General features: G+C 37.8%; 1 protein-coding gene across 1 annotated transcript in view; it reads right to left on the bottom strand.

The window, feature by feature from the left end:
* ACSS3 (acyl-CoA synthetase short chain family member 3) overlaps positions 1 to 25000 on the bottom strand; it is a 158604-nt gene that overhangs the window by 91272 nt on the left and 42332 nt on the right. The window contains exons 3-5 of the mRNA XM_036456557.2: positions 9183 to 9371; positions 4058 to 4192; positions 255 to 395 (exon numbers count right to left, since the gene is read on the bottom strand). Of these exons, the coding sequence (XP_036312450.1) occupies positions 255 to 395; positions 4058 to 4192; positions 9183 to 9371 (465 nt within the window). The remainder of the gene's footprint in view (positions 1 to 254; positions 396 to 4057; positions 4193 to 9182; positions 9372 to 25000) is intronic.

Here is a 25000-nt window from a genome sequence, read left to right as displayed (position 1 = left end):
GGAGGGGCTTGGGTGTTTGGCCAGCCAGCCCCGCCCCCTAGTCAAACTCCCGGTCAAGGTCAAGGGGACAATTTGTATATTATCTTTTTATTAAGTAGGACTTTTCTGTTTTTAAACACAACATTTCTTTAAACTATAAAGTACCTAAGTCTAAACTTCAAGGTATAGTCTGCAAGCACTGTCAGCTTGTAAACAAATATTTTCTGGGTAAAAGAAGTCTGCCACTATATACTTATCCCTAAGAGAGTGAATACCTTGGGCAAACCTGTTGTTCCAGATGTGTAAAGAATATATAGTGGATGTTCTGAAAGAACAGGAACACAATCGTGTGACTGTGCTTTTGCCATCTCTTCATCCCAATCAAGGTCACGACCTGGAGCCAAAGGAACTGTCTCCTAGGAAGCAAAAATTTAGGAAAAGGCATTGAACAAAGATTAAAATCAGAGAAGAATGTTAGTCTGAGCATCTGACTTACAATCTAGGCTATCTATATAGCACTAAATATCATATTTATAAATATCTCAGATAATTGTTCATAAAAAGTCCAACAGTTGACATTGGCTTCGAATCTGTGGCTAACCTTAAGAAACTCAATGTGATACAGTCATGTTTTCATCAACAAAGCTTAACTGAGTTTCATGTTTTCATAAATGTATTTTCATTACTAACTTTATTAACTAATTTTTCTTTTTTATAACCAATTTATTTTCCTTTGGAACTATCATCTTTATAATCAAAAGTCAACTAACCCATTAAGATTTATTTTTATACAAGGGTCATTTAGGAATAATATTGTGGCTGTCTGTCAAAATGGGAGTATATTAAATCATTTTCAAGGGTAGGGGGGAAATCTGCTTTTGCTTTTACAAGAAGAAAAATCGGTTTTGAAAATTAATGAGGGTATGTGACATATCTAAAATGCTATGCAGATTTTGCTCCATCATGTCATTGATTCACATAGTAGAAATGTTTTTATTTTTGTTCTTACAACCAAGCTCTGTTGTAAACTTTATGATAATAGAGTCATGAGTTAGACCCATATACCTTAAAAGAATGTAGACAGACCTCTTTACAACTTGTGCTAGTGAAATAGGCCAGATAGGTAAAGAGAAAGGAAGTGGCTAATGGAAAAATTATCCTCATGGAGAGTTACATCTATTTAAGTAGTTTTAAGACCCAGTACATGTCGAGTTATTTTCTGAAATGATAACTAAACTCAAGATCAGGAAGCTTACAGTTGGTAAACTTGTTAATATAGGCACAAGGCAAGGCTATGAATTCCTTGGTGAAAGTTAGTAAGAATATAGGTAATCATCATTCATAAAGGTGAGGCTAAACCCAGAAACTATGGAAGATTTAGAAAAGCCAACCATTTTTTGTTTTGGGGGGCTCCTTAGTGTTGTTAAATTGGTCCTATTTTTAAATGCAAACATTTACAAATTAACACTGCAATATAACATCGCAATTGCAATGCCTATATGAATAAACACACTGATAATAAACAATTTAAATTGAAGGCGAAGTTTGAGGCATCTCCAGCCTCATTTTGAAAAACCCCAGTATACCACTTACATAAGTGAAAATAATTAAGTGACCAAATTATATATTTTTTCATTTGTTTTTATTCATCAGACAAACATAACTAATTTTAAATTATCAAGCCTTTGACATCATATTATAGAACTTTAAATAAAATCACAATGCACAATTAAAAATGCCAACTGAGTCATCATAAAAATAATTGTAAATCAAGTGAAATGATGACTTGAATGAGAGGTTATTTTTCAGGCTCAGAAACACAGGCATGTGTGTAAAACAGATGTGATCAAAGGAAGAAAGGAAAAATTCAACACTAGTTTTTACATATATACATTTACCTCTATACACAAGTCCTTCTTAGTTGTTAACATCCTTAAAAGGCAATAATTGGGGCAACAGTAGAACTGACTGATAGGATATTCTTTTAATTCGACTGCCTGAGGCTTAGGAGGGTCAGCCAGATTTTTATCTCCTCTGGCAAAAAGCAAATCTGGTTAATGAAAGATTCCACTAAGCTTCAATTTGTGTCTCTCTAAAGCCAAAGTAACATCAGTCCATTGGGCTTAATTACTGCTTGTACAGCAGTTCTAAAATGAAGAACAAGACACACCCAAAGCCTTCATCTATTGTAAAATAAAGCTATGTCAAAATAGAAGGAAGGTCTTTAAAACAAAGGGAAAGGAAGAGAAATGGATGTTATGTAAGGGAGAGGTAGAGGTTTGGGAGAGGTGGAGGAAGAATGTGTCTCTACTCATTAAGAGGAAAGAGAAGAGATTTGCACTAGAAAAATCTTACTAGGAAACATTCATATCTATCACTGGTGTGTTATAAAATAAAATAAATATGTTGGTTAAAAGTTACTTAACTAGAATTCAAAACTTGACTCCACCACCTTACTAGGTATGACTCTGGGCTATGATGTCTCCATGACTCACTTGCTTCATCTGCAAAATGAGGCTAGTAATAGCATTTATTTTATGGGTTCATGAGAATTAAATAAGAAGTATTTGAAAGTACCCAGCATCAGACCTGGCATAAGATCTTTATAAATTCTACATGAATTCATACATGTGTGAATAGCACACACATACCCACATAAATGCTTGTGTGGGTGTGTGTGTGTTCCTTCCCTTCTCTAACCTTCTCTCACTCAAAGACTTCTTTATTGCTGACATTGCATTCCCTGATTTAAGAGCAACAAACCTTTTTTAAAAATATGCTGGAGGTCATCTGAAAGAAACTTAAAATTCTTCTTTGACATAGTAAGAATATTAAAATCACTGAGTGCAACAGTTCATGAGTCACAGACAACTGGTAAAACTTTACATATGAATTTAATGTGGTGAAGAGAATTGCTAGGTGGTAATCAAAATGACATAATTTTTACTGCTCTCTGTTCTTATATCTTATCATTTAAGCATTTTTTTGCAGATAAGCTCTCAAGAGTTCCACAAAATTATACAGGATCATTTACACTCTGGTAATTTTTCTTATGCAAAAAAAATTTAATCTGCTAGAAATCCAAGTTGGTCCTACTATAAATATCTGAATATGTGCTTGAATGCAAAAAGAAGGTCCAATTTACTAAGAAAAGCAATTGTAATATACAATATATTCATTGATGTATTATACTGCTTTTTTTCCCTTCATGGATCACAGAGTAAGGTATCTGTTTAGAATATTCAAATATTGTTTTCCTAAATATAACTTTTACTTAAGGGCTAAAAACCGTTCTAAATTAAAAAAAAAAAAACAAAAAAAAACTTACATACATAATAATCATACCTTTCCACAAGGCAAGATAGCTTAGGGAGTAAGCAGGCAATCAGAGTGCATGTGTTCAGGTCATGACCCTGACACTAGCTGGGTAAGTTTCCCTCTCTTCTTCCAATTCCTTTTCTTTAAAATAAGAATAATGCTATCACCTAGGTCTCAGTTACCCAGAGGATTTTTAAAATGATTCACTAGTAGAATGTCTTAAAAATCATATGGTGGGCAGTCAGCAAGTGTTACTAGCACTATTATTATGGCAATAATTTATACTAATAAATGATATCCCAAAAGACCCATGGTTGGCAAACTGCAGCTCACGAGCCACATACGGCTCTTTGGCCCCTCGAGTGTGGCTCTTCCACAATACCATGGCCTGAGAGAGTCTATTTTGAAGAAGTGGCATTAGAAGAAGTTTATGTTTAAAATATTTGGCTCTCAAAAGAAATTTCAATCGTTGTACTTTTGATATTTGGCTCTATTGACTAATGAGTTTGCCGACCACTGCAATAAACTATAAAGATAATCAACTCATTAATAATATAGCTATTTCTGTGTTTCCATCTTTTTATTTTAAGCTAGTTTGTTTTTTTATAAAGAGAGAAAGTAACACTCATATCTTTTTTTTTTTTTTGCCAAAAATAGAAAGCATATTCAGGAAGTATATTTAATAGTTCATAAATTAAGGGTTTGTGTTAAACGGTCAAAACAAGAATCATCCTTAGCACAAATTCAATATTCAGATTACCATATTTGGACGATTATAAATGAGAACTTTATCTGGTTTGTGTTGTCCAATTCTCAGCGCTTCTTCTAGAAGTGGCATGTATTCTACCTTCCTTCCAGGTTCAATGCCAAAGGATGCTGTAACCACCACCTTGGGCTACAATTAAAAATAAAAAATGAGAAAGCTTAACAACCCTATTTAAGATGATCACAGTATTTCAAGTGCAGACAAACAGTTTAGCATTTTTAAACAAATGCCTGAATAATTTTGTTCTCTATTGACTAAATAAATGACCTAAAAACCAATAATCCCTTTTTAAATGTTATAAACCTAACCACTTCCCACATAAATCTCACTTACCAGTTCAAAATTACATGTCAACATGCTTTCAGCTACTTAGAATGAGCTGCAAAAAAATTCTTTCTGAAGAAATCATTAGGCCAGCGGATTTGCCATGAACCAGTAAAATGAACCAAGGGCCCCCTCACTGGCCGAGGCCCCGTAACAGTTGGCTGTGCTGAAGTTGAAGCATTTTCTTAGGTGGAGGGGGCTAGGTGGGGGGAGCCCAGTTGCTATCAGGAAGTATTTTTAACTGGTTTGGCTTTGTTTTATTTTGTTTTGTTTTTATGTAAGCATCTCCGCTTAAATGCCTAGAGACTACAGAAGGAAGGAACCCAAATCTCTAATAATTCTTTTATGATTCTTTTTTCACTCTAAATACATATTCATTTTCTATAAATATTTGTAATTTTTTCATAGTTTTTTCTTAAAAGAGCCCGTAAATGATTTAGGCTTCGAACCCCACGAAGCCTGGACCTGCCTCTGTCCCTGAGACACACTCAACACTTTTCTTCACCTGACAACTAGTTACTGAAGGTGTACACGGACGGTGCCAAAAGGCACTCCTGGAAGAGGCAGAAGAAGTTAGGTTAATCTCCCTCCCTCAGTGCGCTCTGGGCAAGCCTCAGATGTCCCCAGATGTCAGTGTTCCTTCATCCCCACCACTGCACATGGAGCTCTCCCTTTCACCTCCACGTCTGCTACCTCTGGCACCATGCTTGCCATACCATAAGCTCTGAATAAGTATTTGTGGAGCTGAACCAAAATTCTCCTTAATTTGCAAAAATAAACACATCATTATTCTTTTACATACACTATTTCTTCACCAAGAAATCCAAAGCAAATAGATAATAAATTATTCAGGAGGCAGATAATCAATCAGAGATAGTGCATCTATCCCTGAATTCTAATTTCTGGTTACAACACATTTCATCTAGAGAAGGTTTATATTATGGCAAATATATGCATATACAGTACTTTCTGCTTCTTGAATATCATTTAATATTCACAGAGCTGAGGCTCCATGCAGCTACATAGCTTGCCCCAGGTCAGAAGTGGTGAAATGAGAAAGAGGCCATTTCTGTCTGATTACAGAAATATCTCTGTTCCTAGATCAAGCTGCCTTTTAAAAGGACAAAAAAAAAAAAAAGGTTAGTCTTATTTCCTTTTATCCTATTTTAAAGGTCAGACATTTGACTATAATTCACATTTTAATATCTTTAATTCTTACAAAAATAATTCTAGATAACATTCCCAAAGATTAGAATTCTGAATAAATAAAAATTACATATCAAATTAAAAATATCTAGAATATATAAAAACTTGAATAATTTAATAATGTCAAAATTACAAAAATAATCCTTTTTCACATTTCTATTAGTCTACTATTGGAGGTTTTGAGGCAGGATAGTAAGAAACTATGAAAATTCCTTGGCAAGTGGAATGGGGAAACGGAGACAAATAGCTGAACTGGCCAAGCAATTTACAGCCAGATAATAAATTGCAAGGGCAGACTTCCCTCAGTCCTGGTCCCTCTTTAGTGACATTTTTTTAAGGTGAAACTGACCAGAGAATGACTCTGATACACTCATTTTGATGACTCAGCATATTAAAGGAGACTCTGTGGAAAGCTGATGAGTAGTCTATTGAGATCCTCACTTGAGAGCTCCCTAAAATTTCAGTCTTCAGAAAGTAGATTAAAAAACTAAAACAAAGGACCCAGTGGGCACTTGCTCTCTTGAACATGGCTGCACCTTCTTTCTCCAGGTTTGTATCTTTGCTTTCCTTCTCCTAAGTGATAAGGGCTCCCCAGAGACTTTCAAGCAGGGAAGTAGTGAGTAGTGGCAGCTTATCCAGGGCTAATCCCCTGAACCTATCTCCAAGGAACTGCCCTTTTGTCTCTGTTACTTGTTTCCTGAGGCCACTTCTTCTGCCTCTGTGACTTTCTTTCTAAAAGGCCAACGCATCTCTCTGAGCAACCCGTTCTAATCTTCTCTTCCAGAATACTTTTGCTCTGCATGCTAAATAAACTTCTTCCTGAACGAGGATTTTAAATTCTTTCTTTGCCAAACTCAAGAACTGAGAGTTACTAACAGTTTTATTTAGTCTTGACTGACTTATTACAATATATTTTTCCATCTTCTGTTTAAAATATAGCTTTTTCTTCAGCCTATTTATTTGAAAACCATGACATCAAAATCATCTCTGATTTCAACTAATACTTGTATCAAAATACCCCAGCTATACATCTCTATTTCCATCTTATTGCTTTTAATTTGACATGATTAAAAGTCTTGCCCATAAAATAATGCACTTATTGAATAAACTTCTTAAAATTGTGTGTGTGTGTGTGTGTGTGTGTGTGTGTTAGATAACAACTTCACTGGTACAGCATATATTTTATAAATACTTATTTTTTATATATCTCAGTTTCCTCACATCATATGAAATTTCACAAGAAGGAAAGAATACATCTCATACCTTTATCCAAATGGTGTTTAGACTTCTGCAGGTAAAAAACTGGAGTCTATACCTTCCTCAGAGAAGTCCCCACTGCCCACTGATCTGCAGGTCAATGATTGACTGATATTTCCCTCTAGATTTTCCTTCAGAAGCACTAACTCAACATGCTTTAGAGAAAAGAGAGAGAGAGAGAGAGAGAGAGAGAGAGAGAGAGAGAGAGAGAGAGAGAGAGAGAGAGAGAGAGAGAGAAATCCAGCCAGTAAATCCATAAACCAGCTTCTAGTTCTAATAAATGATCTATTCCAAATGAAGTCAGACATGCAAAACTTCACTGTATGCCTGGCACTCAGGGGACCTTCAATATACAGAGTATTTCAAAAGTGTATACATACTTTGGATAATTATAAAGGCAATAGCTATTAAAAGACATTTAATTTTCAAAATGTAATAGAATCTACAGACATTGTGTGTATACATTAGTTCCTTCCCTGTTAAGGAGTGTCTGATCCTGGGATTTTAAAACTCTAAGGTAAATCATCTTTTACTCTTTATTTAAAAAAATAGTTTATTGGCTTTTAGAGAGAGAGAAAGGGAGAGAGAGCGAGTGAAACATCTATATAAGAGTGAAACAACAATCTGCTCTCTCCCACACACTCCACACTGGAGATTGAGCCCAAAACCTGGGCACGCACCCTTGACCAGGAATGGAACTGACAACCTCCTGGTCCCTGGGGCAATGCCCAAGCACATGAGCCAGGACAATCATCTCTTACTCCTATAACAAACAACCTTCCTTTCTTCAGCTCTCCACTGCTAGTACTCTCCTGTACATCACCAATGGCTTCACAAACAGACCACCTACTGAAGGTTCTTATTCTAGCCTTTCCCCTCTGTCCCACTCATCATATGGGAAGACTTGCCTCCTCTTAACATTGCTTAAAACAGGACACGTGATTGCTCAAAACCTCTGATTAGATAAGGTCTACAGGATCCAGTTCAGACAGAAACTGCCTTTGCAAGGTCACCTTCTGTCCCTCTTCAGTCACACTGGTCTATTCACTAGCCTCCAAATGAAGTTTACCCTTTCTCATCTCTAATGCTAGACTTACCGTACTTTTCGGACCATAAGACGCACTTTTTCCCCCCAGAAGTGGGGGGGAAAAGTCCCTGCGTCTTATGGTCCAAATATAGCCTACACATATACTTTAAAAAAAAAGTTTTTTTACTTGCCCGGCTCTGTGTGGTCTCTGTGTGCTTGCCCGGCTCTAAAATGGTTCTAAATGCTGCTGTTTACTTTACAGGGTTGATTACATGTGTTTATGACTGTGATGTTGGGTTTTAATGCACATAAAATATTTTAGGACACTATTTGTTTCAGAATCTTTTTTTCTTCATTTCCCTTCTCTAAAAACTGGTGCGTCTTATGGTCCAAAAAATACGGTATATTGTTTTTCTCTCCTTTTGGATCCTGTGAGGTCATTCTCTTCAACTAGCTGAATTGTAGCAAAGATCTAAGTACAATCTCACTTCCTTTGACCACCAACTAAAAGAAATCTCACTTCTTTGTCCATCCAACTAAAAGAAATCTCACTTCTTTGACCATCCAACTAAAATAGAGGTCTGCAAACTATGGTTGAGAGCCACACCTTGCCAACTGCTATGAGTTTTTCTATGTAGCATTTAAGACTGCTTTTGTGCTATGACAGAACAGCTCAGTAGTTGCAACAGAAACCATGTAACCCATGTGCTTAAAATGTTTACCCTCTGTAACATACAAAAATATTTTCTAATCAAGGCTCTAAATTAATAAAATAATAATAGCTAACTTTATTTTATGAGTCCTCCATGTCAGGTACCCTTCTCAAGTTTATTTAGCATCCAATTTAAACTTGCAACCCTGCTCCTCACTGACACCCCCTCTTATCCTCTGTGCTACCCCACCATTTCTGGGAGCATGTAGAGTATAAAACTAGTTATGTGTCCCACTATTTGATAAGAATCATTTACTATCCTGTTCCAATGATAGCGCCAAACACATAGTGGAAGCTTACTACATATATGGTGAATAAATAAATTTGTTATTTTACTTGTCTTATACACTCAAATATACATCAGATGAACTTATATTTTATATTCCTCACTGCACCTAGCAAGGTGCCTTTCATGTACTACTGATGCAAAAATAAATGTTTGATTAACAGATATATGCCAAAGAAACAGTAAACTTTAAGTACCCTGTATTAAAGGAGGATCTAATAAGTACAGAGCACTCTTGGATGATTCATCCACAGATATGGCTGTACTGTACATACTACTGCTTGATTTCCCCAAAGAAAGCACTTACCCTTGCATGATCAATGCGGGTACTCAGTTCTTTGGATGCAAATCCCCCAAATATAAGGCTGTGGATGGCTCCTATCCGGGCGCATGCCAGCATGGTATAGATTGCCTGAGGGATCATGGGCATGTAGATGACCACAGTGTCACCTTTCTGGACACCATGCTTGACCAAAACACCAGCCAGCTTAGAGACCTGTAACAAAATCATTAGATGAGCAAAGTCTTTTCTGTGTTCTTTCACTAAAATGTTAAGTAGGTAACACAAGAAGATGACCGCCACCTTGGTAGTGAATTAAAGAAGCCTGAGACCATATTTGATGATGATGATAATGATGGTTTGGATAGTGACAATAATAACAGATATTATAACAAATGACTACAAACAGATTACTATTAGCAGACCATATGAACTTCATGGCTTGAATGGCTTAGTTATTCATATAACAACATGTTTTCTGAGCAACTATTACATATCATATGTTGTTTGTATAGTTGGGAACACAATATTGAAAAGCAAAGACAGACTTGTTCCGGTGGAGTTTTTATTCTAAAGGTAAATCAGTCACATGAATGAAAAATTAAAATGATTATGGATTTAGATATATGTTGGGTTAACTATTGAAGAAGGCAAGTATGAAAGAAAACAAATCACTTATACACTAATAAGGTAAAAAGACAAAGTATATTATTATTTCTGTTTTACAAATAAGGTAACTGAGGCTCAGAGATAATAAATAGCTAATCAGAGGTGAGAGAGCTAAAAACTGCTATAGCCAAGATACCATCACAGTTCTTTTGACTTCATGCTCTCTGCCTCAAGTCAATTATTTTTCTTCATAGTTTTTATGCTAACTACCTATACAAAGTGACTGCCTTCTATACTGAGACCAAATATACAAATGTCTTTATTCTCTTAACATGTGTTTTTGCAATTTCTAGTAATAAAAACAAAATAGATCATAAGTCCATACATGATATAATTTATTGCAAAAAACATTTCCCTGGGCAATTACCTCCTGTGGGAGGTATGCCCAGACCTAAGTGAATAAGACATTCACCCTTCCTTCATTTTAAAAATATATATTGAGTATCTGTATATGCCAGACAACTGTTTTTTGAAACATCAGTAAACAAAATCATATAAAGGTCTCTATCCCCAGAGTGCTTATATCTTAGCAAAAGAAATATCTTCCTATATAATAAAGAGGTAATATGCAAATTGATCATCACACCCTCACAAGACAGCTGCCTAGGACCAGGCCGGCAGAGCAGGGGAGTTAGTGAGGGATGAGCAAACAACTAAATTAAGCAGGCTGTGTGGGATGACCAAGATGGCAGGGGGGCAGTTGGGGGCAATCAGGCCAGCATGCAGAGGCAGTGAGGAGTGATCAGGCTGGCGTTGGGGGGTGGACAGTTAGTGGTGACCAGGCAGGCAGGCAGGTAAGTGATTAGGAGCCTGCAGTCCCGGATTGTGAGAGGGAGTCCGTATGCTGGTTTAGGACATCCCCCAGCAGTTGGATATTCCTCTCGGAGTCCCGTATTGGAGAAAGTGCCAGCTGGGCTGAGAGGGATCTCCCCCTCTTCTTGCATGAATTTTGTGCACTTGGCCTCTCCTTTATAATAAACATAAGTAAATTATGCATTATATTAAAGGTAATCAGTGCTATTGAGCAGGGGGAAGTAGAGCAAAGTAGACGGGATTGGAAGTGCAGGGGGTATAATTTTCAGAACAGGCCTCGCTTAGAAAGTGACATTTTAGCCAAGACATGTGGCAGGTTGAGAATAAGTGTGTATCTGGGAGTCTACTATTTCAGGCAGAGAGAATACCCATACAAAGGTGTCAGGGGGATCAGATGTTATGACAAAAGGGAACAGCAGGGAGACTAGAGGATCTGGAACCAGGGGGGGGGGGGGGGTAAAAATATGGTTGTAGATCAGGTCAGACAGCTAAAAGGGCCTGCAGGGATCTGGTGGGTGACTGGAAGGAATCTGCCTTGCCTTTAAATATGACTGTTCCAGATAATGAACAGAGAAGGCCTGAAAGAAGGAAGTAGGTCACATGGCTTTTTGAGGTTCGTTTCACTTCACTCTGCTGCTCTTACTTTCTGAATAAGTTTATTTTTGTTTTTTTTTGGTTTTTTTCTTAATGTATTTTTATTGATTTCAGAGAGAGAGGGAGAGAGAGAGAGAAACATCAATGATGAGAGAGAATCATTGATCGGCTGCTTCCTGCATACCCCCAACTGGAGACTGAGCCCGCAACCTGGGCAAATGTCCTGACTGGGAATCAAACCAGTGACCTCTTGGTTGCTGGGTCGATGCTCAACTGCTGAGCTACACCCGGCTGAGCTGAACAAGTTTAAAGGATCAGAATCCTGATCATTCTTAATTATTTTTCCTTTTGATTCACTTCCTCTGTTCAAATGGGGAAAGATGTGGTCAAGATTAAGAATGTTGGTGAAAGAAAGTAACAACTATGTAAGCATCTTACTCTCCCCTACGTTGCAAACTATCTAAATTCAGTGCAACTTTTTAAGAACTCAAAGCTGTTCTATAGAAAGTTACAAGAAGGACACATGAAAATAATATAAATTATGCACTTAAATTCTGTGCGGAGTTCAGAACCAAGGTAAACACTGAAAAGTCATATCCACACATCTGTGTGCAATCTCTGTATAACCTCGGCATCTCCACAGTGTCTGTTGGTGAATAAAATATAATATAAAATAAAATATAATATTCAACAAGACTCCATAATTCAGCAACTTTATGTTCCAGTTCTACTTCATGATGTTGTTGAAAGATGCCAAATTTTTTTTCCGTTCTCTAAACCAAGTAAAATAAATAAATTCAAGACTGCCTTAGCCAGATTGGCTCAGTGAATAGCGCTTCTGCCCTGGGACTGAAGGGTCCCAGGTTTGATTCTGGTCAAAAGCATCTGCCTAGGTTGCAGGCTGAATCCCTGGCCCTGGTCCAGGCAGGGTTGGGAGGCAACCAATTAATGTGTCTCTCACATTGATGTTTCTCTCTATGTGTCTCTCCCTCTCCCTTCTATTCTCTCTAGACATCAATGGGAAAATACTCTCAGGTGAGGATTAACAAAATAAACAAACAAGCAAACAAATAAACAAACAAATAAATGAATAAATTTAAGACCTTTTTTGAAACAAAGGTTTAAAACTGGCCAAATGTTATTCCAAAATACATGTGAGTCAACATGTTAAAAAATTAGACGGTTATATATACAAATCCAGCTTTCTAGTTTCTCTAGAGAAACTGGAAGGTCTAACAGCAATGGGTTCCTGTTCTTGAATGACAACAATCAATTGAACCTGTGATCAGCTAGCTGCTCAGTGTGCCATTCCCTGGATCTACTTATCAAGGAGCTTGCATTTTTCTTTCCATTCTGAATTTAAAATGTATTTTCTACTCCTGTTTATGTTATGTGCTTACACCATACTTTCATAACCACAGAATAAGATACATGCCAATAATTGATTTTTCTCCCACCCACTTCTTCCATTTATGTTATCTGCTTAGCTCATGTAAACATGAGTTGTTTGTTAATCACTGCCCAGAAGACAGTTGTCAAATTAGGCTGCACCAGATCTCTATAACCGCTAGAGGGCGGTCATTTGGCCTAGTTTACTAGTAACTTGCTTTTTGCAGCTACTCTTCAGAGTTTTGATATTTTGCTAACCACATCACAGATGCCCTAAAGACAAAAGTTTCATATAATCAATAGAGAAAAGTTATTTTGTAGTTCTTGCTAGGGATAAATGTCACTCCAGTAAAATTATCTATTGTAACTTTTAAATTTAAAACATATATGTGTATATATATGAGAAAATGAAAGGGAAAATATGTTTCTGGTGAGACTTCTGGTAAATAGGCTTATGAAAAATAAAACACTAGCTCACAGCAAGAAAAAAAAATAAATGAAAATTGATTTAATATTAAAATATTTAATATTTCATTAAAATATTTCTTATGAATATTAAATCAAGAGTTGGTTAATGTGAGCCCCAGAGCAAAATATTTAATAGTCATGTCTCAGATGCAAACAAAATCATTTTGAAGGTAAGTGTAGACTACAGTGAGGGATATGAGGGAAAAATCTAGAAATCCTAGTCACTCAAGAGTTGACAATAACTTAAATAAAGTGCTATGACATTTTAACACAAAGGGCAATTTGATGATTGCTATTTCAGGGTTCACCTTGTTTTTACTGACCTTCAAATTAAAGAATTATCAAGAGAAGAAAAATGAATATTATTTTTATTGAATGGTATCTATATTCTTATCTTACCATAAATGACTCAGTATAGAGATAATTTTTATTATTTTTCCAAAGGTAAAATATGTTTACATATATCTTGTATAGCATATTGTTTTTCAACTGAGGAAAAAGTTAAATCATCTGCAATTCATCCTATCCATATTCATCTTTGTACCTTCTTAAAAATGTGTTTTAATTTATCAACAACTTACCGTATTTTTCGGACCATAAGATGCACCGGACCATAAGACGCACCAGTTTTTAGAGAAGGGAAATGAAGAAAAAAAGATTCTGAAACAAATAGTGTCCTAAAATATTTTATGTGCATTAAAACCCAACATCACAGTCATAAACACATGTAATCAACCCTGTAAAGTAAACAGCAGCATTAAGAACCATTTTAGAGCCGGGCAAGCACACAGAGACCACACAGAGCCGGGCAAGTAAAAAAACTTTTTTTTTAAAGTATATGTGTAGGCTATATTTGGACCATAAGACACAGGGACTTTTTCCCCCCACTTCTGGGGGGGAAAAAGTGCGTCTTATGGTCCGAAAAATACGGTAATAGCTTCACATCAGGCACACACCACTAAATTTGTTTTTTATGCCGACATCGAAGACAATGCATATCCCTTGCAATCATGGCCACGCCGTGCTCCTCTGCCAGAATGAGGATAACAGCTGTGAAGGGAAGGCTGGAGACACAAAACACACGGATATATTCATTTAGATACGACATTGCTCACTTCTTTCCACTAAGAGTATATGAAGTATCCTGTCACTGATGCAATTCTGTGTATAATATCTGCTCTGTGTCCTATACGAAGTCAAGTCTGCAGATGCAAAAATAAGAAAGACATGGCCATTAAAGCAAATAAATTCAGAGTCCAGGAAAAAATAGTGGGCCACATATTCAACCTGACAAACTCAGGAGAGGCCCGCATGGTGGCCTTGGAATCTCAGAGGCCTGAAGTAACCAGACAGATGATCTGAAATTAAAATGTCCTACCTAAAAGCAAGTCAAGTGGGTAATCAATCAAAATGGGTATTTCCCTATTTTGCCTTCTCCCACCTCCCTTATCTATCCCCAGTGAATTTCATGTAGCCCGCCTTAGGCGGCCTCCTTTGATTCTAATGTATAAAGTAAGCAGTGAAACTGCCATTCCAGGGAGCATTTTCTCAATCCCTTGACATCTTGTTTCATGGCAACTATTGTGAGTTTGCCTCAAATAAACTCAAAAATTCTTGCAGGTTTGGATGTTTCTGATGTTGACAATAGCATACATAAATAGCAATTATAAAATTACTGATCATTCTTGTTGAAAAATGCAACAGCAGATATTCATGTAACATAACATAATATAAAACATATATTTGTTTTACCTGCAAAGTAAAACTTTAAATTTTCTATAATAATTAAAGCATAATATGCAAATGGACCGAACAGCCAAACAGTGGAACAACCCTCTGGACCACCTTCGGGACAAAGCCTGGGCCACAAGGACCGAGGCAGCCAGGGCTGCGAAGGCCTACTCTTACACAAATCCCACCCATCGGGCCTCTAGAGAATTATAAAGTGAAAGCATACTAGTACAAGTAATGAAGATTTCAATAAAGTTTTTTTTTTATTCACTCTGCAAAATCTTCATTCAAAAGCAGTCTGTGGATTAGTATAATTTCATGAGCAAATGCCCATAACCCAAATATAAACATTAGGGAAACCGACCCAATACTGTGTTCTAAAGAGTATATTAGCACTTGCTTCACAAACAGCCCATGTGTCCATTGAAAGAAAATCATGTGTATGTGACAAAGATAGTGTTGGTGTCCAAAATATAGTAAACAGGCAGCCATCAGTGGCAACTCAGAACCATGTAAAGAAAACCATACAAAGAGAAGACAAGAGAAAGCATGTTTTCAAGCTGCAATGATGTCGCATTGCAACCCTGGTCTAATCACAGGAAATTGAACTAATTTAAAAACCAATAACAATATCTGAAAAAACAGTTTACTAAAATTAGGGATAAATGAGCTGTTCTTCAGAATTATAGAATTTCCTACAGAAAAGGATGATTACCTAAAGTGCTTGCATTTTACTTTTAAATATATTAAGTCAATCATGTATACACACACACACACACATATCATACGCATGTTTTGATTTTTCAGCTTGGACACACATTACAGAAGATAAAATTTTATAGTGAATCTGATACCATTGTAATTATCTTGTTAATAACAAGAAAGGAGCAAAGGGAAAGCCACATGCGAGAGGCATGTCATTTGTGCAGCTTGGCCAGGAAAAGCTGCAGTTTAACACTCCCAGGTCAGCTCTCCACAGATCGCTGGGTAAAGGCATTGACAGGGGGAGAATAGATGCCCTGTAAAGTCCGAGTGAAATAGGGAAGGTACTTGTCTGTCAGTCACATGTGGAAACAGGTCATTGGCCAGAGTAGGCATAGCCACTGCTAGCATGGGAAGATTTGGAAGATTTAATCCCCTAAATAGAAGCTTGCTGTTCTGCCGAGACCAGTTTGGCTCAATGGATAGAGCGTCGGCTTGGGGACTGAAGGGTCTCGGGTTCGATTCCGGTCAAGGGCATGTACCTTGGTTGCGGGCATATCACCAGTAGGGGGTGTGCAAGAGGCATCTGATCGATGACTCTCTCTCATCGATGTTTCTAACTCTCTATCTCTCTCCCTTCCTCTCTGTACAAAATCAATAAAATATATATATAAAAAAAATAGAAGTTTGCTGTTCTGTTTTCAGGACTCTTTGGACTCCTGTTGCAGGGGGCATGCTCTCCTGGCTCCCCTGCATATTCCCACATGGTCCACAGCCATGTGGATCCCACCTACAATGGACTGATGGACTGACTGCACTAGCCAGATGCTGAACTGGACCAGCTCCAACATGGAAAGGAAACTCTGGACACTGGCTTTGTTTTTAGCTCTGCTGAAGCCCCAGTTATACTTCTTCCAGGACCGAATGAAGGGAAATGAGACTTTGGAAACCCAGCAATATAATTCCACACAAATAAAAACCACTCATTCTCCCATGTAAGTCTCAGAAAATTCTTATTATCACCATCGACACCACAGTGAAAAATATATTTTATATTTAAAAATGGAATTCTATGAAGTTTTGAAAGAAAAATTGTAAAATCTTATGTTCAAAACAGTTATTTGCCATTGCGTTAGAATACATTTACTAACATACTTCTCAACTAATTTTCTCCAAATGAAGGAATAAATATCTTTACTCAGAATAATCATTTTTCTCATTTCCATTTTCTTCAAGGGGGTTTCAAGCAATATTTAGTCATTTTAAGACTATGTATTTGCAAGCAAAATGAAAGTGAATTGTTTAATCCATTTAGTTCTGGCTCAAAATAACCACAATTTCAATAATCTGTATGCTTTCAATACTAATGTGATTTTTAGACTATATTTCATTCAAAATTAGTTCAATCCAACATTTCTCTGTGCATATGAGCTCAGAGGCTTGATAAAGAATGTACTCTTCTATTTCTATAATATTCACATGCTGTGATTTATAAATAAGTCATCAGAATTTATCACATCTTGAAAGGGACATCTTGTTAATTTTTTAAAATGTACTTCTATTTAACAATTTGGCTATTGTTGACCAAGAAAATAATCCTATTTCAAGGAGAAGTCCAAGGTCTAAAAAAATGGAAATGAAGAATGTAATTGATGCTTATTATTAACACATGACAATAGTTCAGTATATGTAATAAAAAGGGATAGAAAGTAGTTAAAGATTGCCTTCCTTTTTTTTTTTTTTTTTTTTTTACCATTTTACATCTTTCTATTCTAGGCATTAATGGCCAAATAATAATTACTTCCACCTGCTTTTACTCACTTGCTAGTTTCTGTCAAATTCTTAAATTTCATGGCACTTGTCATTTAAATCAGGTATTTGCCTGAGAAAGTAAAAGATATTCAGAAAGGATAGAGCAAGAATTTAGGGTGAAGTGAGTAGTGAGAAGGACTGAAGAGATACAGAGATTCAATATCATATCATTTTGAACTCTATTTAGCCCAGGTAAGTATAGAATTAGCGTAAGAACACAGTAAAAATTTGAAAGTGTTAAATCCTCTTTAGAATTAGGCACTTTCCATATTTTTACAATGGAATGATTGTTTCAAGAAATAGGATTGTGACAATAGAGATAAAAATAAATGATACAATTTGAGAAATACTTAGGGTAGGGTGTATTGGTGATTGATGGATACAGAGGAGGAAGTGGAAGGGAAGTTTAAGAATGGGTCCAGGTTTTTGGTTTTAGTAACTGGTTGGTTAGAAAGTGATGCCATTCAGAATGTTGGTTCCTTGGTTTGAATTAATGTTCCCTGACAAGCTTAAAGCATGGAGGTGGAAAGGTCAGAAGTTTAAAGTAGACTTTGGAGAGCAGACACAAAACATATTAAAGACATGCTAAAGAAAAGATGAAAATGCAGCATTGAAATCCCAGTGGATACTGAGAACCATGAATTTATAGTAATATTAAAAAAATTTATAATATCTGGAGTTATGTGATTTTTTTTTTTCTCTAAGAAGATTCACCATATTATGACATTTTAACCATAGCTTAGGGAAGGCCTATGTGACAGCCTTGCAAACTCAGAGACCTAAAGTAACCACAAAGGATGGCTTGAAATGAAAACGTTCTAACTAAAAGCTGGGAGAGAAACTGAGGCACATAAAAGGGTTGAATGCGACTCAAGGGCTGAGATTCTCATGGAGCTCAACCCATAAGCAGCACACTTCAACCCATTACACAATGTCCCTCAAAACTTTGCTCTGACTGCCACTTTCCCTAGATGTCAACAAGGTTTATATGTTCACAAAATGATGCTACTTAAACCTTGTTCTTCTATCACCTAATTGTTATTGATTGAATGTATTTTTAAAAATGTTTATATTGTTATTATCCTCCTTATGGTTTCCTAGTGGAAACAGTATCTGCCTCTCTAGACCACCCTCCTTTATTAGATATGATAAAACTTAGGTACCTGATAATCTTTCCTACCTACTGGGCAGTAACATTCTGATTCTAAGCTATGACAATGAAGTTAATGTTTTGTTGGCCACCCACAGGTCTCCTTCTTCTGTCAATATCAGCTTTAGTACATTTTTTCTCATTATATTTATCATAAAGGACCCATCTTTGGCTCTAAGATCACCTTGCTAATAATTCCCCTGGTAGTATTATATATGGATCTAATCTAGATGCGTATTTTAGATAAATATTGTCTAACTAGAGGAGTGGGTGAAATTACTAACTGCCCAGAAGAAAAAAATTAGAGCTTCTGGATAATAAAAGACTAGAAAGTCTTAATTCATCTGGCCAAACTTATCATAAGATACGAGTGACAGTGGATATGTCCAAGAGACTCAACCCTGTTGCATCTGGTTAGCCTGCTTGCCTCTGGGCGGTAACAGCCACAGCTCTGTAGTTGAGGCTTTGTTTGGGAGCACACAGGAGCGCTGGATGTCAAATGTTCGAGTCATCCAGTATCAGGCTCTTCTGCTACCAGCCTCCTTCCTGATGATGACCCTAAGGACCTCTACATAACTGTTTAGAGGTCGACGACTTTGCAAAGACAGCCCACCTGGGCCTCACTGACACCCCACTGGCATCAACAGATGAGGTACGGAAGCACCCATCTCATATAAAAACTGCTGCTTGAAATTTTAACCCTGCTATTTGGCTTCTGTAAATCCTTGCTTGCTGAGACTACTCCCACTTCAGAAAGGCCATTAAACCTTCCCTGGATGAAGTTATCAGTGTGGGTGCCAGGCCATGTCTCTGGTTGAGGTCTCAAGGCCCAGCACATACGGGCTCTTTAAGAGCTTGCAAAAGGGACCAGAAACACCCCATATTTGGGAGACAAAGAAGGTAAAAACATATAAATAGGGAAAATTCTTGCATGTTGGGGCCCAGAATTTAAGACATTTTCCTCTGGACCCGCGCATAATAAATGTAACTCTATCTCTCTAAGTATTGCTTTGTTCTTCGGTTTTCTGTAACAGGACTATTCATGGGCAGGAGCAGTTCTGTTCAGGGAGGAATCAGGTATGCGGGGCCAGGGGGTGGCTGCTTTGGACGGAACCATCTGATCTCAGGCGCTCACCCACAGGACTTCGGCACAGAAAGCCGAGTTGATTGCCCTTATTCAGGTTCTCTGGTGGCAAGAGAAGAATCAGTGACAATTTGTGCTGATGGCGGGTATGAGATTGCAACAGCTCACATGCCGAGTGCAGTTGCAGGGCACGGGGACTCCACAGAGGCAACAGGGAACCGGGCTGAAAGGCTGCCCTGGAAACCAGTGGGGCCTGTATAGATTCTGGTGGGAAAAGGCTGAAATCCATGACTAATTTTTACTCAAGTTCTTACAGGCTTTACAGTCTACTCAGAAAAATCCAGAAGCACAGCCAAGACAACCTTCTGATCCGGTCCATCCCTTCCAACGTGGTGACTCTGTTTGGGTAAAGACCACCCAAGGAATGACTCCTACCTGGAGGGTACCACATACCCTGACCACCCCTACCGCTCTCAAGGTTGCAGGACTGAACACCTGGATACCAGAAACACCCCCTGCGGATCCGTTGCTCCACAGGCTAAAAGAAGCTGTGGACAAGGGGGGCGGGGAATGAGGAGGAAACTGGTCTGGCAGAACTTGTTATCTAAATGCAGAGGCCAAGGAACTGTGAATAATGCACTGCCCTGGGAGGGGAGGGTTGTTGTGCTGGTGCCAGGACTGACCATCTATGTGGCCTGACGCCTTGGGGCCTTCTTGCAGGACCACGAAGGGGGCGGAACCATATCAGCAAGTCAAGGACCCCAGTGGGATATGCGTGGACAGGCTCTCTGCATGTTTCTTCCCTCTGATTTGGAAATTATTCCCGGAGTCCACAGGAGTTAATAAACGGGGTCCCTCCCTTTCTCTAGGAAATGTGCGTGGTATTTCTTTGGTCTTCTGTAACAGTAAAACTTTAGAATCTAACAGTGTAAGTAGGGAAGGAAAACAGAAGGGACCCTTAGTGGGTGACTATACAAAGTCAGAACCATTTAGTATTTACATGGAAATTGTGTCTAAAATTGCCAATTTTCTGAAAATGTGTTTTTGTTACATTATGTAAGAATACCAGAATTTTAAAGTAGATACATACTCTGAAAGTGTTAAACTCCAATTTACATATGTCCTTACTCTTCCCCTCCACCCCCATCTACCAAAAAGGTCTAACTCCAGGGTTGTTTTATGCATCTGTGTCTAGCTGAACCTCACATAACCTCCTATTGTCCTGGGGAAATTCTACTATATTTCCCTTCCCCTCCACTGTTCACCCCATAGCTCAGCTTAAAGCATCTCATGGCACAGATCACCTCCACTCATCTCTTTCACAGGAACATCAATATCTTTAACTCTCCAAACTTCCTATTGGACTCTTCACGTTCCTCTAATTAAACCTGGTTTTCTCTAGCACCAATTTTCCAAAACTTTTTAATTTGTATACATTTTATTTCTGTCCCTTACTTATGAGCATTGCAAGGATATTAACTTTATTATTGTTCTCACTGAGAATGCACTCTATTTCGGCTATATGATGTGTTAAGCACGTTGGTGGCTAGATTAGAACCCAAGCACCACTCAGAAAAGTACTATTCATAAATAGATGGGGGAATACAGTGCAAATTCTAATTTAACATTTCTCAAATGAATGTTTTAAATTTAGCTCATTTCAAAGTTGATTACTTTCTGTATGTCTCCTGGGGAGTTTCAGAAGAAAATATTCCAAGTCCTGACGCAAATTTTATTACATTTTTAAAAATGTAGTCCGCCTGGACTAAAATGAAACACAATGTTCAACTAATAGAAAAGTCACTTTCACAATTTTGCATTCAAATATCTTTATACAGATATCTGAAAAAATTAGCATAATCTGGTTAACATGCAAATTTTTCCAAATGTATGTTTAAAAAGTTATTGAATATACTATATATTATTAATAAAGAGCATTCAATTTAGTACAAATTTATGTAAATCAACCAGATATGGCTATATTCCTTCAATAAACATAAAGGCTGTAGTAATTAATATTTCCCTACATGCTTGTAAGGGAGGTTGCGGATTAGATTTTGTGTAAGAAAGCAGTTCAATTTTTCAATGACCAGTTTGGCAGTATAGTGCATATTGCTGGCTATCAATCCAGATTTAGGAATTATATATTTTTGTCTGCCAAGAGCATCTCCTCCTGCTGAAAAAAATCCCCCACCTCCCATTTAAGCAATCCTATCCTATATAATCTATCTATAATGATAAAAGGGTAATATGCTAATTATACCAGATTGACTGGCCATCTCCTGGATATCTGACTTCCTTCCAGACAAAGCCATGGTGGTGGGGGTCAAGGTAAAGAGTGCAGTAGGGGGAGAGTTCAGGATGGCAGAGGCGGGCCACTGCGGGTGAGATCAGGCTGGCAGCGGAGGGCAGTTGGAAGTGAGATCAGGCTGTCAAAGGAGGGCAGTTAGTGGCAATCAGGCAGGCAGAGACAGTTGGGGTGATCAGGCTGACAGGGGAGAGCAGTTGGGGATGAGATCCGGCCAGCAGGGGAAAATAGTTGAGGATGAGATCAGGCCAACTGGGGAGGGCAATTGTGGGTGAGATCAAGCTGGCAGGGGAGGGCAGTTAGGGGCGATCAGGCAGGCAGGCAGAGATCTTAGGGGCTATCAGGCAGGCAAGCAGAGGGGTTAGGGACAATCAGGCAGTCAGGCAGAGGCAGTTAGGGGTGAGCAGGCAGCCAGGCAGGTGAGCAATTAAGAGTCTGCGGTCACAGATCCATCCTAAACCAGCAGTCAAACATCCCCCTAGGGGTCCCTGAATGGAGAGGGTGCAGGCTGGGCTGAGGAAACACTCCTCCTCCCCATGCACAAATTTGTTACACCGGGCTACTATATAGTTGTGAAATAGAAGACTTTATAACTACTACTATGAAAAGAGAATTAAGACATCACAGGAAAAATGTGGCCAAACTTAAAGCATTAGGGGTGCAGCACTCAGAACCATAAGCACCTTGCAATAAGTCATTTAGTTCCTGCAAAACATCACTCACTACAATGAGATTAATATTGTCAATTTGAACTTGACTGAGACTATCTAGATTTGTTTTTATCCTGTTCATAAGTCAGATATGCTTTGTATATGTATAAAGTTTACTAGTAAAAAAGAATATCAATGCCTAGTTTTAACTTAAAATAAAAATAATATAAGCCATTACAAAACCTATGTAAGAATATTTTTCATTTATACAGTATTTGGATATCTCACAATCTTGAGAAAAACATGGTTTCTTTGCGTTTTTCCTCACAAAGTAAGAAAAACATGAAAAAGCACAAGATGTGAACAGGGACCTTGCACCATTTGCATCAACCCTGCACTGATTATTTAATCAAAGCTTTAATTAAGCAAACACCTCTGGCATTTTTACAGACAGTATGTAAAACATGACAACTACCCGGGCTGCATCAACCACACTTCCTAGCATTCGTCTATGTTCCTGTTAACCTTTATGTTTTGTTGATCAATACATCCTGAAAGTCAATCAATATAGACCAAGGGCTCAGAGAGAACTTGTGAAATACCCTCGGGGTGAAGGACGTGAGATCACTGCAATAGCTGGGTCTGCCCAATAGCATTAACATCACTCAACAAAAGGAGCCATACATCTTTTAAAAATGAAAAATTCCCCCATTCACTAGTAACTAATAAACAAAGCAAACATAGTTCATCACATATGCCAAGATTTTATCATAAATACATATAAAAATGGATCAAATTTCCCATAAAAACTATATATGATAAAGTTAATGTAATTCAGTCTTGTAATGGAAACAAAATTATCTTAAATCAAGTATGGCATGAGAAAATAAATAATCAATTTCCCCAAGTTCTCTAATCTTGAGAATAATTCTACTGAATGGAACCTTCCATTGATTTATTCAAATTTATTTTACTTAATTATTATAAATGCACATATGTGAGCATAAAACTGCCAAATGAAATAAAATGTTAACACTATCACTTCTCGTATCTACATATTTATTGATTTCAAAGTTTTACATAAAAATTTTATGTTTCATAGACTCAAAATATGAATATATCCTTATATCTTATTGCATCACTCAAGCCACTAGATGTCTTCAATTTATGTTAATTAGTTTTATTTTCTACTTGCTATAAAAATTATGTCAAGTCAAATTATTTCACAGTTTCATGCAAAGGTCAGGCACTAAAAGTGTTGATGCATTCCACTGTCCTCACGTTGCTGACTATATTTTAGGGGCAGATATGGTAGTCAATACATAAGAAAATAAATGTTATTAATTCCTCCCATTTCCAATTGTAGAAAGAATTTTTTTCTTTTCCTATTCTGGAAAAGAAAACTGCCTGTCTCCCCTCTTTACCTTTCAATAATCTTTTTGTTTTGTTTCCCCTTTAATTCATCTTGCTGGCCGAGAATTTCGACAAGCAGAGACAATCAGTTTTGTCTTCAGAGTGCACAACTTAATCATTAAGGATGTCAGCTCCAACTCTTGACACCTGCAGCAGTCCTCCAGAGACACCTGTTGGCAGATATGTCCACAGCAGATATTTCTATCTTTCTATCATGACTTAGCTAATATATCACTACCTCAGCAGAGCCTTCTGTGACCTGCTAGGGCCAGGTTGGTTCCTTCTTCTGTGCTACAAATGCTCAAAGCTTTCTTGCTACTTTATCATACAACTAGAGGCCTGGTGCATGAAATTCATGCATGGGTAAGGTCCCTAGGCCTAGCCAGTGATCAGGACCAATCAGGGCCTTCCTTTCCCCAACTGCTGGTTCCTGGCCAGGGCCCTCCTTTGTTCCACAGCGCCCTCTGGCGGTCAGCGCACATTGTAGCAAGCAGTCAAACTCCCAGTCGATCAAACTCCCAAGGGGACCGAGTGCATATTAGCCTTTTATTATATAGGATTGGTCTTGTCTTTTCACCAGATGAAAATTATCTTACTCATCTTTCTGACCCCACTGCCTACTAAAGAAATGATACACCACAGACATTCAATATGTGAGTGAGGAGTACATATCACCAAAGATAGATAGTCTTCTTTATGTCTAGCACACTACCGAATGAGACTTTATTTTTAACTTCTAGTTGTTTCCTTGAGCTCAATATATATTGACATTAATGGGTTACACTCATTCTATATAATAAAGAGGTAATATGCAAATTGACCATCACTCCAACACACAAGATGCCACCCACATGTGGTCAAAGATGGCCACCACAATACAACCAGCAGGGGAGAGCATTTGAGAGGGACCAGGTCTGCAGGGGAGGAGAGTTGGGGAGGGTCCCAGGCCTGCAGGGGTTGGCAGTTGGGGGCAACCAGGACAGCAGCAGGGAGCAGTTAGAGGGAACCAGGCCTACAGAAGAGGGTAGTTGAGTGGACCAGGCCTGCAGGGGAGGGCAGTTG

This window comes from Pipistrellus kuhlii, unplaced genomic scaffold (genome assembly GCF_014108245.1).
Source record: "Pipistrellus kuhlii isolate mPipKuh1 unplaced genomic scaffold, mPipKuh1.p scaffold_m20_p_3, whole genome shotgun sequence".
Taxonomy (NCBI): domain Eukaryota; kingdom Metazoa; phylum Chordata; class Mammalia; order Chiroptera; family Vespertilionidae; genus Pipistrellus; species Pipistrellus kuhlii.
The sequence above is the reverse complement of the archived record's forward strand: the minus strand, read 5'-3'. Positions and strand labels throughout refer to the sequence as shown.